At 51.5% G+C, this 17,228-nt stretch overlaps 1 protein-coding gene across 3 annotated transcripts in view; it reads right to left on the bottom strand.

Annotated features, from left to right (window-relative positions):
• AMN (amnion associated transmembrane protein) overlaps positions 1–17,228 on the bottom strand; it is a 68,624-nt gene that overhangs the window by 24,602 nt on the left and 26,794 nt on the right. For all 3 annotated transcript variants that reach the window (XM_075926519.1, XM_075926518.1, XM_006119973.4), the window contains exon 4: positions 946–1,033. In XM_075926519.1, coding sequence (XP_075782634.1) covers positions 946–1,033 — 88 coding nt within the window. The remainder of the gene's footprint in view (positions 1–945; positions 1,034–17,228) is intronic.

Raw genomic sequence — 17,228 nt, forward strand, 5'->3', positions numbered from 1 at the left:
CTGCGCTGTATCATGATGGCCCACTGGTTCTTTTCTTGTTTTCCTGATTCTAAATTAAAAGTCACTTTATTCTGAAAGTGGTTTTTTGGCTGTTAAGTATGAAAAAAACTCACATGGGACTTGGCTTCAGTGCAAACTGAAAGACTCTTAGGATCCTGTCACATATTAATAGCCACTCCTAAAACAAAACCTGCTCAACAGCCTACAGACACTTGAAATGTAAATTTAGATTAACAGGAGGTAGATGATACTTTATTATTGAAATGCACTTGCATAAATACTAGATGGGCCAGATAGCTATCTCCTCCCAGTGTGTGTGGTGCAGCTCAATATAACAAGGAGGATCAGGTGTAAATTCACAACCAAGCTCCCCCTTCTCCTCCAATAGTCTGAGCATGTTGAGAATGGGGACTTTGATTTGGGTCCCAGGTTTAATGAATATGAGGAAAGTACAACATCCCCTTTTCCCTTATTTAAAGCTTTTCTTTCGATGTCTTTTCTGGGCCTTTGATGGAAGGCAGGTGATCTAATGAAAAAGGTCTGATGTGGCCCTTGGCTACCCGACCACTTACTTTGGTATAACTTACGTCACACGTGGGTGTGAATAAGCTACACTACTAAGTGCCAGTGTAGACAGCAGCGCTATGTTAGCAGGACAGCTTCTCCGTCAACAAAGCTACCACTTCTCATGGCAGCGGCATTATTATGCCGACTGGAGAGTCTCCCATCCACACAGAGCGTTTGCACTAGGAGTACTACAGCGGGGCAGCTGCACCCGATAGCACTTCTAATGCAGACGACTAGCCCATGGAGAAGGGCACCAGGGGAAGGCAGATGCAACACAAGAATTCTTTATTCCATTGTATGTCCCATAATTAAAGCCCACACTGGCATCTTTGTGTTGAATTTACATGGCTAATCAACAACAGATTGGGCACATGGTACCTGTGTCACAGCCTGGATCCCAGCTGCCGTCAAAAGCTGCAAATCCTGCACCAGGTGCCATAATGAACTCTCCGGTCAATGGAAGGTACTAAACAAAGGGATTCAAAGGGTTACAGTTTGGACCTACACTCAGCCAGACATGCTTATGACCAATTCATGACACCAATCCTTCCAAGCTCTATGCCACTTGCCCTTGCCAATGTGTGATACAAACATAAAGTAGTTGCAGTCCACATCTGAGCACCCCGCTGGGAAGTCCCAGTGAGTTCAGAAGTGAAGCAAGCAAAAAAGCCCTCCTAACTGAATACATTGCCTCTACCTGGTGCCACTACCTTCCCCCCTTTGTCTCTGGGTATGGAGAATGCTGGGTTAGCTACTTCACAGGAACAGCCCTTGGCTGTATGGCCACTCCGCAGCTGAGCCCTTCATGAGGAGAGGGGCTGGCCTACCAGCATTCCTAGCCAATAACTGCCCCACCCTGGGCCTGATCTTCCAAAGGCCTAGGCAGCCTCATCTCTCACTGGACACCACGGAGTTTGAGGGGGCTTGGTTGGGCCATTGTGTGCTTATTATTCTGGCTTTGGCATTAGCCCATACAATGCCTCCCCATTTGGCACTAGGGTATATCATTCCTTCCCTTCCTCAGCTCACGCTTTGCCTATCCCCAGAAGGAGCCCTAGCACAGACCTCGCTGGCTAGTCGTTAGAATAGCAGCATTTGCACTGACTGAGCTGTGCAAGGCTTACCCCTCCTTGCACTGGTTGCAACTGGCTGCTCTTGGGAACGTGCAAACACATCAGCATCCTGATACAGCCCCACCGATGCTCTGCTCATGCCTGTGATCCACGAAAGGTAGCCAGGATGGAAGTGGAATTAGAAGGCGGGGAGAGGAGAGGGTGCGTACAGAGGATGTGGAGACACATTTGCATCTCTGTTTGCCTCATACAGAGCAGGGATTAGACCCCATGACTCTCATGTAAGTGATCTAACACCAAGCTCTGGGACTGGGGCTCTTTCAATCACTTCTATTGAGCCTGTTCCCCTTTGTAGCAATAACGAAAAGTTCCTTAGTGCAGCAACTTGACCCCAACTCTCCCCCCATGCCAGCTGAGTGTCTTGAGCGCTGGGTGACAGAGTCAGGCTCTCACTGTGGGTGTGTTTCTCCTCACCCCCAGACTATTTTACTCTTTATGCAGCATGAAATAGTTCCGAGAGAAGAGACCCAGAGACACCAAGCGGAGGTATGAGGCACCTTCCTCCAGCTTGTCAGTCCGATGACCAAGGTCCATATCACTGGGAGTCAGGCATTAACTCCTTTACAAATCAAAGCCCTAAGCCCCACCCCTCTCTAGGGACGTCCTTAGGTTTTATGTGCGCAGTACTATTGAACCGGTGTCCCTGTGCCTCATGGCAGCTGGGAGGGATGGTTTTTTAAAATATGTGATTGCATAACCTTCACCAACGCAGTAATGAAATATTTTAAAAGCAAATTTTATACCAAGATCCCATTGATGAACACAGAGAACTCTAACACGAACACTAAATTCAGAAAGTAACCCTACATACCTGGGGTTGGCAAATGGCTTCGTTATCACGTGAAAGGCTCTTTCACAGGCTGAGTGTTCTGCTAACAGCTCTGGCAGGCTTTTTCATTTTTAAGTTAACTGGGTCCTCTCTGCCTGGAGGCAGCAGAGCCACAGAGCAGGGATAGGAAGGGGAGGGGGTGGATAGACATTAAGACTCAGTGGTGCCCCAAATTTTCAGATGCCCTACCTTGCTGCATATTCTGCGTACAGATAAGGATGGCCCTGCCTCTTTCCTTTGCATCTCACACCTGCCTAGCTTGGGCAGCTCCCCATCCAACTTTAAGAATCCCTTTGCTAAATCCCTATCTCCCCCCCACCACCACCTAGGGAGCCTAGGCACCACTATAATCCTTCCTCAAAGGACTGGTGCAACTACTTTCACAACCAGCCCACAATGGCTGAGTCCAGGATACTCCTTAGTGCAAACAAGGTGTGAGGGATTAGTAAATAATAGCCAAGTGACTCATTCCTAACATAATTTATTCAAACAAGTCACCTCATTTTCCATTCACAAATTGCCCATGAACAGGCTGGAATTTCCCCCTGTGTATCTGATGTTCTAAGAAGTGGTTACTTTCCCATGCTCCTGCTCCTGAATTGGAACGTGAAGGGCCTGAATATTCTGAAATATTCACTTAGAATCCATGGTTGTACGGAACTTTCCTGCCCAAAATCTCATGCGCCACGGAACGTTCATAAGATCAGGGCAAAACTGGCATTAACACAACATTGAAATAAACACTTACTAAGGTTTGGACTTTGTAGTATTACTCCTGCTCCAGGAAACGTCACTGAAACATGTGAGCAGCTTGCACAGTTATTACCCTGAAGGGAAGGCCTACAAGAAGTGACCCCTCCATGTTGAAATCACCAGTCAGCTGCATCCATGTTGCAAACAGAGTTTGGAAAGATCAGGGTTCAGATCCCTGGCTATCATAAATAGACTGGGAAATGTATGTTGTCCATGGGGGAGGGGGAGGGGGAGGGGGAGTGTGTGCCAAGCTTGGCCTAGAGACCTACAGGGACCACACAACCTCTTTTTCGCATGGGGAATTCCAGATGGGGGTCTTTAGCACCTGGGCAGGAGAACCTGCTGACGTTACATATGTGGCTTGTCCCATGCTCCCTAGAGGGACTGTAGCACTTTATAGACCTCTACCAACACCCCTGCACATACAGGCTAAAAATAAAGGCTGGAATATTCAAAGCCAGGGGACGCATACTCATCCAGGGCAGTTGGGGTTGTGCAGAAACTGATAGGGAAACCAGAGAAGTATGACGCAGTGTACAATCTTTCACCACCTCCCTACGATGCTCACAGTCTGGACAGGCTCAGTGCTGGCAGCTCTACAAACCCTAGACCTGACGTAACATGGAAAGGGAAGCACTGGTGTAAGGAGACATGTGCTCTGCAAAGCCCAGAGGGAAACACAAAGGGAATCTTTTCTTCCTCATATCAGCCCATTAGCATGATAGCAGCAATTTCTGATGATAGCTATTCTCGATCCTGAAAACACACACGTGTTTAACGTTAATCATAAGGTGACCCGCTGAAGTCACTAGAACCACTCACAGACTTAACAAAGCATATGCATAAGTGTTTTCAGGACTGGGGCTTAAGCAAGGTATCACTTACGTGGCCACTCAGAAGGCAGCTCAGCTACACGTCAGACACAATGTCAGAGCTTACTGCAGAGAACAGAACTGGCATTTCCATTTGGAAACTATTTTGTCTGATGGTGGCATTTGGTACAGAAATTGCATATAGACCAGGCTACTTCCAAGATTCACTTTGAACTGAGCAATGTCATGTGTGCCAAAGGACTGGCTCCAATAAATCAGTTATGTCAGCTGCCCTCTGTTCCTGCCAAAGAGTGTGTGGAGGCCAGCACTATGAAGAGAGCAGTAGTATTTATAGTATTGGCATTTTTTCTCCTCGGCTTTTGTCCAAGAACTTATTTTTTCAGTCTCTATTATGAAATGTAATGACCACTGACCTGTTTTCAGGACAACTCCATAACCCAAAGCTGTGTCTACATTGGCGCGATCTTGCACCAACACGGCCGCTTTTGCGCAAAAACATGCTGCCTGTCTACACCGGTGGGGAGGTCTTGCGCAAGAACACTGACGTTCTCATGTGTGAAATCAGTGCTTCTTGCGCAAGAACTATGATGCTCTCGCTCAGGAATAAGCCCTCTTGCGCAACTGTTCTTGCGCAAGAGGCCAGTGTAGACAGGCAATATGAATTTCTAGCGCAAGAAAGCCCGATGGCTAAAATGCCAATCAGAGCTTTCTTGTGCAAGAGAGCATCTACACTGGCATGGATGCTCTTGCACAAAAGCACATCTCTTGCACAAAGGCACATGCCAGTGTAGACACTCTCTTGCGCAAATAATTTAATGCAAGAACTCTTGCGTTAAAGAGTATTTGCGCAAGATCATGCCAATGTAGACACAGCCTAAGGCTGTGTCTACACTGGCATGTGTTGTCATCACAATCTGCCTTTTGGCACTACAACACAACTTTTGTTGGGAAAAACACCCAGCTTTGGTGACAAAAAACTTCTAGCCCCGCGAGAGACTTTTATCTTTTCCCCTCCCTTTATTGTTGACAAAAAGCCAGTGTGGACTCTGCTGTTTGTTTAGTTAAGAGAACTGGCATCTGCCTGTATCCCACAATGCCTGCCCACAATGCCTGCTGTACTCAATGTTTTGTGATCTCTGCTGCCCTGCAAGCATGCACCCTTCGCCTCTCAAAGCTCCGGTAACTATCTGACATCTAAGTGAATAGCTCCATTTGGGGAACAAAGAGCAAATAAAAGGACTGCTCCTGTTCTGTCCTGTACTAGAAACACAGCATTTGGAGAACAAACAAAGAACAAATAATTGGAATGTTCCTTCCCTGTCTGCCCTGCTAGGAACACAGTGGCAGGCAGACTGCTGCTGCAGGGGAAGAAGTGGAAAGACTGCTGTGCTACTTTGACATTCCTCAGCAGGCAGAGCACACAGAGAAGCTCTGCCTTCCTACAACACTACACTCTGTGGGATGCTTACCTACATTGCTTTGTTCTGTCAACAGGGTGCTAGCAGTGTGTCTGTGAAATGTTGACAATGGGAGGCAGAAAAACTGGTTTGACCAATTTTCACTTTTGGCAACTTTTGCATGTTTATAGCACTTTTGTCACCAAAACTTCCCAGTGTAGACATACCCTAAGCATTGCAGCACAGTGTTAATGCCTGAGAACCAGGAAGTCAAACCACTAGAAATTGTTCATAAGCAAAAACAACACTGTTATTAGAATGGGGGTGTTTGGGGAGGGGCTGAGAAACAAGCAACTGAAATGATGAGAAGCTAATTCTACTTTTAGAATTTGCTCCATTTTAGTCATCTAAGGTTCTACTAATGGCACAGACATGGAAATGTATCTTTTAAAATGCCTGACTTTGAACCAGATGGAGTCACTTTAAAGATCCAGCTGATTAACGAGAGTTACAGCATGTTGATCAGCAACGGCAGCATGACCGATGTGTCATAATCATCAATGCAGGAAAAATGTTAAATTTCCTTTTCTCACCCAAAAGAGCAAATCTCATAATTACAGTCGTCCATTCCATTATCTTTATTTTCATTCACTGAGCCAAACTATGATCATTTTTTGCCTTGTCTCGTTTGTGCCTGATTCCCCTGTTTGTAACTCAGTGACTGCACCAGAACATTGGGCTCTGCAGTGCTACAAGCACGTGTGAGCTCTGCAAGCAGCTAGTTAGCAGTCAAGGGTATGTGCTGATTTGTGATATACTGTGCCTAGATTGCTTCGTCCCTGCATCAAGTCCTTAGTTGACATTGCTGGGGCTGCGTCTGAAAAGCAGCACTACGGTATCATTGAATGAGTGTTTAAGTTAAGCCACCACAGTAATTAAAGTTTGAAAAAAATGGATTTCACTCCCACCCGCCTCATTCCTTCACCTCTATTACAAATTCTGTCCTTGTGTGCTTGGCAGTTCCTGCCTGCAGGTGGCAGCAATGTGCCAGAGCACTAGCTTACACCAGGGCAGGCATCCCAGGGTGGCCCAGAGGCAGCTCATTCCCTCTTGCACTGGGGATGGGTGGGAAATGTAGGAGTACAAGAGAGTGTGTTAACAGCCTTTTGATGCAGTGCAGGGTGTTCGGAGAACAAGCGATAATATAAAAGGAGTCATAGGGCCAGTTAGGTCTGATTGGGTTGCTGGCAGTGGAATGGGATGGCCAGATGTCCCAATATTCAGGGCTTTGTCTTAGGCCTAATCCATACTATGTCCCTCTCCCCCACCAGCTCCCCATTTGCTGCAAAAGATTTTCTGCTTGGGTGAAGTCTGTACCTCCATTCTTGGGCCTGCTACTTACCCCTAAGCCACTTTCCTTACACTGTGGCACCTTTCCCATAAGGGCCACTGGCTTAGTGCCTGCTGCCTACTAATGGGACAGCTTGTTAAGTGCTCAGCGCCCACAACAGGGATCTGGTTTGCAGAAGCGTTCAGCTGCCACTTAGACATGTGAATATGAGCCAGATTACCAAGGATATTGGCCCCTGCAGTACCCTAGCATAGTGAGCTCTGGAAAAGCTGGACTCATGAGAGCTGAGCACTTCTTAGAAACAGGGTCCTCGGTGCTCTCTCTTTCAGGAGCCCACCCAGGACATGTGTCCTCTGTCAGTCCAAAGTCACACTCAGACCTGCTCCAGATCCTTACCGACCATGCCTCTAGGGCAGTGTTTCCCAATTTTATTTGGCCGAGGAACCCATTTCAGAATTTCAGGGAACCCCTAGGTTTGTCAAGCAAAAAAAAAAAAGGGGGGGGGGAGGAGAGAGGGATCCACCAATTCATGAAAATCACATTCCTTCCGCAAGACCCCCCCCCCCATCTCCCTTCTGTGAGGCCTCATCCGCTCTGTTCCCCTCCTCTCCATCACTTGCTATCCCCAGCCCTTATTCCAGTCTCAACCTAGTGAGAGTGAGGTGTGGGGTGGGAATGAGGGATTTGGGTGTGGGAAGGGGTGAGAAGTACAAGCTCTGGGAGGGAATTTGGATGCAGGAGAAGGGGCTGTTGACTCAGGGAGGGGGCTCTAGGCTGGGGAGTGTTGGGTTCAGGGGGAAGGTTGGGGTGCTGAGCAAGCCAGGGCTTGTGGATGTGAGGGTGCAGGAGTTTGGGCTGGATATCTGAGGGACTCAGGGCAAGAAGTTTGTGAGTATGATGGGCTCAGGACACAGATTTGTGATGTGTGGATGGAACAGGAGAGTTGTGGCAGAAGACTGAGGATGTGGGGATGCAGGAGTTTGGGGATGTAAGAGGCTCAAGACAGGGGGTTCCAGTGTATGATAGGCTCAGATTTGGGGTCAGGTGGTGCAGGAGTGTTATCATGCTGCAGTGAAATGGGGGTTTGATCCCAATTGGGGGCTTGTTGGCCTGGCTTCATTTTTAAATAAAATATTATGTCAAACTCAAAAGGTTTGAGTTTGAGCATTGAGTTTGAGCATTGTCTTTATATATGAGAGGGGTGAGGAACCTGTTTTGAGTCAAAGGTCACTGACCCACAGAAAAGTCAGTTGGGGCCACACAAGTGAGATGCAAAAAAACCCAAAAAAAAGCTCCTCCAAAAACCCCCAAGCCTCACTAATGTGGTCGCAAATGTGGTGCTGGTGGGGGTAGGGGGACAGAGTGCTAGTGGGTGCTGGGGCTGGGGAGAGGGTGCTGCTGGGTGGAAGGATGCTGGCTCAGGTGGCAGGGTGCTGGGGCAAGGTGCTGGGACAGGCAGGTGGCAGGGTGCTGGGGTCAGGGACATGGTCCTGCTGGGCACTAGGGTGACTGGCAGGGTGCTGGGACAAGGAACAGGGTGCTGCTGGGTGCTAGGGTGGATGGCAGGGTGCTGGGGCCAGGGCCAGGGTGGTGCTGAGTCCTGGGGTGTGAGGCAAGGTGCTGGGGCCAGGGCAGTGCTAGGGTGGATGGCAGGGCTGCCAAGGAGCAGGATAGGGATGGGGTGCAGGAGCTGGGGGGCAGAAGGGGACAAGGTCCGGGTGGTAGGTAGGGTGCAGAAGCAGGCTGGATATAGGGTGTCTGGCTACGAGGGAGGGTGCGAGGAGGGGACTTGGGTAGGAGTTGGACCTCCCTGATCTGGCACCCTCTAGACCTGACTGGTCCCAGGTGAGGAATTTTTGGACCAAGGGAGGTCATTTCAGGGCTCCTGGTCCCCCCCCCCCTTCCCCACTAGGCTTCTTTGCACCTCTAATCCCTGCAACTGAACTAAGCTGCCCACCCCTACTGGTTCCCTGCACTTCCCCCAAAACCATCCCTCACAATCCAAGGGAGTGCAGCACCAGTTCCCTGCAGCCCCTCACAGCCCAGCTGAGCTGCCCGTCTGTTCTGTATGCCCTCCCCCATCCACCTCAGCCCAGCTGAGCCCTGCACTGGTTCCCTGCATGCCACCCCCACAGCACAGCTGAGCCCCATTTCCCTGCACCGCCTCCAAGCCCCACAAAACTGCTGAGCCAAGAGCCAATTCCCTGTCCCTCCCTCCCCTTGAGTCTAGCCCTGGTTCCCGGCACCTCCCTCCTCCTGCAGCCAAACTGAGCTCTGAGCTCCACACACACACACCCCACCCCACCCCAGTTCCCCAGACCTCCCCACTCTGCAACCCAGCTGAGCTCAATTTCCCTGCACCTTCCCCCAAACCATGTAGACATGCTGAGCCAGTGCTGATTCCCTGCCCCTGCCTTCCTCCCTCCCCTTGGCTGTGTCTACACTGGCACGATCTTGCGCCAAAGCGGCTGCTCTTGTGCAAAAATTTGCTGCCTGTCTACACTGGCCGTGTGTTCTTGCGCAAGTACACTAACGTTCTCATGTATGAAATCAGGGCTTCTTCCGCAACAACTACGATTCTCCCACTCAGGAATAAGCCCTTTTGCGCAACTATTCTTGCGCAAGAGGCCAGTGTGGACAGGCAACATGAATTTCTTGAGCAAGAAAGCCCTATGGCTAAAATGGCCATCGGCACTTTCTTGGGCAAGAGAGTGTCCACACTGCCATAGATGCTCTTGTGCAAAAGCATAGCTCGCAAATGGAAGAATTGATGTGTTCTTGCACAAGAACACTTGCGCAAGATGTTCTTGCGCAAGAAGCAACCAGTGTAGACATAGCCTAAGAGTTTCCTCACATGAGCAAAATGAATTGTGTTGTACACCAGTATTGAGTTCATGTGGCTTGTTTGGATGTGCCACCCAAGTTATTAATAAATATTTTTAAACCTCTACCTTTTCCCTCTGCTGCCATGTCAGCTCCCCTGCTGCCTGCTGCCCCCCAACTCCTCACCCTCCTCTGCTGTCCTGACTCCTGCTCTTTTCACTGTCCTCAGTCCTCCTGCAACCTGCCCCCCTCCACCAGCCCTTCTTGCTTCCCTGTGCCCACTTCTCCAGTAGCCCCACTCTGATCATGTGAGCTACCCCTCCTCATCCCCTCTTCTAACGCCTCCCTCTACAAACCTGCCCTGCGTCTCTCCTCTGATGGTGGTCCCTCCACTGCAGGGGTCTGCCCTTCTGCTTCACCCCCAGAATCCCCTGGCACCTGCAACTTCTCTTACCCCTGCACCCTCCTGGTGCCTCCCCCTTCCCTCACTTCCCCTGCCCTCTTTGCTCCATTTTTCCCTGATGCCCACCCCTAACCACCCTCTGCCCCCATTCCCCTGTGCCCTCTCACATGACTTGCTCTATCCCGGCCTTCCTCATGCCCACCCCTTCTTTCAAGCCTTCTCCCAGCACCTTCCCTCCCTCCTCCAGCCCCCAATGCCCTTACCTTCTCCCCTCCCAGCATCACCCTGTCCCCCTCCCACTGACACCTCTTCCCTCCTGCCTTTTTCCTCATTGTCTGTGCTTGGCCCCTTGCCATTTGTCTCTCCTCCACCCCTGTCCCTTTGGTGCCTTCCCCTCCGCCTCCGCATAAGCACCTTCCTCTCCCAGCCCTTCCCCTTTCCCTCGGCACAAGCCCCTTCTCTCCCTCTCCCTCTACCGTACCTTCTGCCTTCCACTTTGTGGGGCCGGAGTCTGCGCTTTGTCCCCGGACTCCGAACCCGCAACTCAGCCATGCGGCGCATCACAGCACCCAGCAAGTTTAAAATCCCGGGTCGTGACGTTATGTCACGTCCGGGCGTCTCTCCACCCACTGGTTTGAGCGTGTTGTGCAGGGCAGCAGCAGCCAGCAAGGGGGAGCTCAGAGAAGGTTGCGCACGGCAGGGACGGGGAGAGACGCCGGGTGGGAGGACGCGCGCGCGGGGGGGGGGGGGTCGGGACCTGCTCCAGCTCCAAATATTGCTGGAGCGTGGGCACAACAAGCCCACACAACTCGCCACCCATGCCTCTGCTGGCTATCTGGCTCTCTCTCTCTCTTTTTCAGAAGGGGCGGGGGAGTGCTGGCTCCTCGCGGAACCCCTCGTTTTGCTCTGCGGAACCGCAGGGTTCCGCGAAGCACCAACTGGGAAACACTGCTCTAGGGCTTTCCTTCCTTTTTCTTTTCTTTGCTTTGCTTTCTAATAATACTTTTGCAAATATATTGCACGGCTCATCTTCAGAAATCTGTACTCCATCACTAGCTCCTTTCACCCACCTTGCATTTTTTTGCGGAAGAGCAAATGTGCTCTTTCAGAAGCCTTGTCTTCCTCATTTCACGAGGAAGAAGGGCTTTTCCGAAAAAGGAGGTTTTTTCCAAAATTTGGCCCAATGTAGATAGGCCAAATTTCAGAAAAGCCGCTTCCAAAAAACCCCAAAAAAACAATTGGAAAATGCATGCAAATTGCAGACAAAAAGCAGCAGTCTAGACATAGCCTGAGTCTCAGATGCTGTAAATCAGCAGAGCTGAACTGTTCTGCTTAACACCCGCTCTGGATCTGGCCCATGCTGGTTCCCCATTCTGCCAGCAGAGGGAACTCAGGACTGGAACTCAGGTCCAGCACAGGGCAATGAATAAATCACTGAGCTATGGAAGAAAAGTTGGAAAACTTTAATCTTTGCAGGGCTACACTGTTACATCTGGAGATAAAAGAAGACCATCTGGGGAGTGAGAGGAGGAAGGACCAGGAACAGTCAGGCACAAGTTATATGGGGGTAGGGAGCTGGTTGTGAAAGGAAACTGTTGGCCCCTTTCTCCTCAGCCCTTGCTCATGGATCATTGCTCTATGCTCAGGCTAGGCATGGACAGCCAGAGCCAAAGGCTTGTAGAAGCCCTTTAGAAGGAGGAAGAAGGCAGGTTGTTCTGATGGATGAGGAGACGTTTGTGCATGTATCTCTCTGTTGGGCGGAAGGGGACAGGAGGGCTGTAGACTGGTCCATCCTTTGGGACTGCCTCCCTGCCTCAGAAAGACAGGATTCATTCTGCCAGAACAATGCTGGTACTGAGCCACTACTGGAATCTTTGTGGCACTATAGTAGGGTGCAAACCCAGAGTGACACACTGACCCCACTGAAGTCAATGGCAAAACTCCCATGGACTTCAGTGGAGCTAGGACATCATGCCTAGTAACTACTGAATGCCCACAGCACAGAGACTGGCACTGCAACATACCCCTGCCTGCTCCCCAGACTAACGTCGGTACAGTTACTAGCTCAGTTCTGAGGCTATAATGGCTTTAGCGGCTAGTCTCCAGAGAGGAGAGACCTCCCTGTAGAATCACATCACTATGCCATGCCCAGGCCAGCCCCAAATGGGCAGATTAAGCCAAGCGTGCCAAAGGCAATAATGAATGAACAGAAATCCTGCTAATAAGGCTTAATGACCTTGACTGAATGAGAGGAATGGACACAGCCTGTCAGATCACGTAAAGATGATGCAGCAGTAACCGCCAGCATTGAGGATCAGCTGCGTGCCCTGTTTCAGATCGACAGGCAAGCTAGGAACAAAGCCTCTTCCCTGGACTGCATCACTGCTCAGCGCTGTTCAGTGCAGAGAGAGCACCCCAGAGGCATGGATATTCACCCCTAGAACAACACCAGCAGGGCAGGGCCCCACGGATTTAAGCAGGAAGTCTGAGCTCTCGCATGGTGAAGTGTTCACCTCGGTCATTGGTTCTGGTGCAACGTGGGAGAGGAGGGCAGAGGAGCAGATTCCACCATCCAAGTGAGCCCAGTCTAGTAGCCCTGGTCTACACAAGGGAGTTATTTTGAAATAACTTCCCTGAGGTTGAATTTATAAGCGGAGCATCCACACTACCAAGTCTGTTATTTCAAAATAACAGGCTGGTTATTTCAAAATCTGCACTCCTGCTTTCCTTGGCATATAGCACTAATTTCAAAATAGTTATTTCGAAATAGCATTAGTGAAGATGCTCCAGTGCTGCTAATTCAAACTAATTGGCCTCTGGAGGCCTCTCACAGCTCCAGCTCCGCTCTGGCCACTCCTGGCATTTCTACTGCTCCTCTTCTCCTGCTGTGCTTAAAACTCCAGGCAGCAGCAGAAGGGCTTCTTGCACATGGCCAGCTTTGCAAGCCCTGTGCATGACAGCAGTCAGCGAGGGAGCCATAAGAGACCCCAATGTTCCCTCAGAGCCTCCCACGGTTGCCAGCACTCCTGCTGGTCCCTCAGCTGCGACTAGCCAGGGACGCCGGAGATGCAGGAAAACGCCGGCCTGGACTGGTATGGATCACAGCATCAGAAAGAGGAATGCAGAGGTCTACAGTCAGATCACCACCTGCCTTGCTGACAAAGGCCACACCCAGATACTGTACCAGATCTGCATGAAGATCAAATAGCTCCAGCAGGCATATCACAAGGCCAGGAAGCAGATGCTCTGGGGTGGCACTGCAAACCCGCTGGTACTTTGACCAGCTGGATGCCATCCTGAGAGAGGGCCTGGTCACCCTCCCCATTGTTGTGAAGGCCAGCCAGGAAATATGGAGTTCAGCCACCAGGAAGGTGGGGTGGAAGAGGAGGCGCAAGATTAAAAGGAAAAGGAGGAGGCTGCCCAGGCAACCAGGCCCACCAGCCGGGAGCTGCTCCTCACCCTGGAGCCAGGCCCCCATCCCAGGATGTCTCCCAAGCTTCAGGGAAGGCACTTCAGGTGAGTTCTTTAACTTTCCCTATATACATGCGGGGGCGGGAGATGGGCTGCAAGGTGCTGCGTGCTCCTCTCTTGGCCTACTCGGCCTGGGGTGCCACACAACAGTCTGTGCACGTGCATGCATAGGGAGCACCAGTCCGGAGCACTCAGCCCCATGATGCTCTCACACATGAACCCCTTACTCCTTCTCACAAGGTTCCTGGAGAGGCCTGCCTTACATTGGCCTCTGTGGCAAGACACCTTCCCATGACAAGCCACCACTAATGAGTCTGGGGTCATGAAACCACACAGCAATGCTGCACGTGGCATGAGGTCACACCCTCACTCAGTCAGCATCCACTCCTGGTCAAGTGTGGTGGTGTGCAGGAGACTGTTCCCATGCATGGGAACCTGCTGGTGGAAGGAGGAGGAGGGGAAACCAGTTGCATGGTCTCCAGCAAGTGGTGTCTGCCACTTATACACACCTCCCCCAACCTCTCCCCTCCTCGAACTGGCAGATAGAAGTTCTCTCACTGAGGGACACCACCAGTGCCAGACCTGGAGTGTACAGGACACAGAAGGAAGCCAACCCGCCCTGTCCCCCCCACTCCTCTCCTGCCTGTCCGCAGGTTCCTGGCCTGGATGGCACTTTCCCATGCCTATTTGACTTCAGGTCATGGGTGTTGTGATGTCTGTGACCCTGCTGGAAAATGCCTGCTGTCTAGGCAACAGATGGCCTTGCTCAAAGCACATTGCCACTGTCTGAACCAAGACCTGGGATGTCGGCTCAGAGATTAGGGCTAGGCTTCATACACAGTGTCTCCTGAGATGACTGCGCCTGTAACTTTTCTCCGCAGCTGGTCCAGCTGAGAGGTTGGTGCATCCCTCACCTCCCTTGCCATCTGCAAAACTCTGCAGGATCCAAAGGAGGAAAAGAAGCCGTGAGGACTAGATAAGAGATCAGATGGCCTTTCCTGCAGTCCCTCATCTGGGGGCTCGAGGAGGAGTGCCAGGAGTGGGCCACCGAACGGGAGGAGCGCTGGGCTGACCAGGAACAATGGAAGGCCACCTGAGACCAGCTGGCAAGCCAGCACAACACCATGTGCTCCTCCCTCACCTTGATGATGGAGCGCATGGTGTCGTGCATGGAGTGGGCCACCAGCCGTCTCTTCACACCCCCCCCCCCCCATGGCTTCTTCTACTAGCCCCCCTAGGGGCCACCAGGGCTCCAGAACATGGGGGCGGTGGGACCTCTTGGGCAGCCGAAGCCTCCCAATCACCTGGAGGCAGATGCCAGTGCCAGCCCCATACCTGAGCCCCCACCCTCTCCATTTCATGTTCTTTACCCAGTCCCTCCCCTTCTATGACCACTCAACAAAGAGTCCTGTTTCAAAATAGAAGGGTTTATTATTTGCTCTGCAGGAGAGAGGGCGGAAGGTGGGAAAGGAGGGCAGCGGAAGGGAAGGGTGGGGGTGGTGGAAGGCACACAGAGGGAATGCAGGGGCCCTTTGAAGAGAGTCATGGGGGAGATACTCACAACTGGCACTCAAGACCTCACGATGAGCACAGCCCCTTGATGTGTTCTCTTGACGGCACTGGTATCCAGCTGCTTGAATTCCTTGGCCAGCTGTTCAGCTTCTGCCCCCCACTCTGGCAGGAAAGTCTCCCCATTGCTCTCACATAGGTTGTGGAGCACAGAACAGGCCGCCACCACGAAGGGGATGTTGTGCTCGCTGAGGTCCAGATGGATGAGGGTCCTGAACCTCCCCTTTAAACGGCCGAATGCACATGTGGCACCTGCTCAGCCTAGCGTTGAAGTGCTCCTTGGTGGGGTCCAGGAAGCCTGTGTAGGGCTTCACGAGCCAGGGAAGCAAAGGGGAGGGAAAAAAATGCCGGTGTGCAACTTTTGGCACAGGCAGGAGTTTCTGAAGATGCGGGCATCGTGTGCCTTCCTCGACAATCCGACGCTGATCTCAGTGAAGTGTCTCTTGTGATCCACGAGGACTTGCAGCACCATGGAAAAGTACCCTTTCCTGTTGATGTAGTGCAAGGCACAGTGGGTGAGGGTCAGAGTGCAGACCTGAGTGCCATCTATGCCCCGCCCCTGCAGTTGGGGAAGTGCATGGTGGCAAAGCCATCCACAATGCTCTCCACATTCCTCACAGTGATGACCTCCCATAGCAGCACCTGGTTGATGGCCTTGGCTACCTGTAGGTGCACGGCCCTGACTGTGGATTTCCCCACACTGAACTGGTTCCTGGCTGAGCAGTAGGTGTTCGGCGTGTTGAGCTTCCACAGGGTGATGGCCACGCTCTTCCGCAAGGGGATGGCAGGTCGCATGCAGGTGTCCTGTTACCTGAAGATAGGGGCAAGCCACTCACAGAGCTCAAGGAAGGCGGCCTGTATGCAGAAGCTCTGCAGCCACTGCTGGTCATCCCATAGCTCCAGAACAATGTTGTCCCACCAGTCCAAGCTCGTCTCCTGTCGCCAGAAGCGCTGTTCCACAGTATCCAGGGGATGAAGGGGCATGCACAGCAGCAGGAGTGCCAGGACCTGGGTGATCAGGGCCTGCGGTCCGGGCTGGGGTTCATTCTGCACGTCCCGGTAATCCTGCTGCTTGAGCAACATGTGGGCAATCTGGACAAACTGCACCATGAGGCACAGCACGAGGCCCGTGAGCCTGGCACCGCTTCTCAGCAGCGCCGGCTCCATGTCGTAAGTGCTGTGGCATCTGCAAGGGCAACCAGAGCGCACTGTGTCCCTTTTGTGTCCCGGGGTGGAAGGCAGTGGAAGAATGGCGTGTGAGACGCGGCTGTAGAGAGGTGCCCCTGAAAGCACGTGTCGCAGCTTGCCTGACCAAGCAGCCACAGGTAGTATCTGCCCTCCTGGTGCCCTCCCCAGTGGTCTTCCAGGAGCTCTAAGTCAGGCAGGCTCCAATCGGTGTGGACATGCTATTTTGGAATAATTCTGACTAATTTTGATGCTTCCCTGTAGTGGAGACACTCTTTCAATTTTGTTAAATTAGCAGTTATGATGTCAATTTTACTTGTTTCAAAATAATGTCCTAATCTAGGCATGCCCCCAGTGGGCACCAGTAAGAGTAAAGGCTAGGCCAAGTCTGCTACACTAAGGAACACAACCCGTGTGTCCTTGCTTCCCAACTTGCAAGAGAGCAGGATATAAAAGGTGAGGATTGGGCAAGGACACCTTGGAATAAGCATAATCCTCCACATACTATCGAGATGCTTAGCTGCTTCGTGTTTCCTCGTAAGCCTCATTCATGCAGCAAAGCTGGAGTAACTTGGCAGCAGCTCTCTCATTAATGCAGGATCAGTTCCCCTGCTCTGTTTGCTCATCATTCTTTTCCTTGAGTTTATACGCTCAGTCTGCTGCTGCTGCACCTGCTCTGGGCAGGATCAAGCCTAAACTCGTTCATTCTGGCTCCTAAATAACAATGGTCAGGACAGCCAATGAACTAGGGTTCCCAAGCCTAACTAGTTAGCACTTTAACAATGGAAGGCTGCGTGTTTCAGAGCCGGGCTGGACCAGGCTGTTTGCAGCCAGCACTAAGAGTGAGCAGGTGCTATGCAAACTCCTCCACTCTGCCCTGCAGAGGCACTTTGATTCTCACCCCGTGTCAGAAC

This window comes from Pelodiscus sinensis, chromosome 4, assembly GCF_049634645.1.
Source record: "Pelodiscus sinensis isolate JC-2024 chromosome 4, ASM4963464v1, whole genome shotgun sequence".
Taxonomy (NCBI): Eukaryota; Metazoa; Chordata; order Testudines; family Trionychidae; genus Pelodiscus; species Pelodiscus sinensis.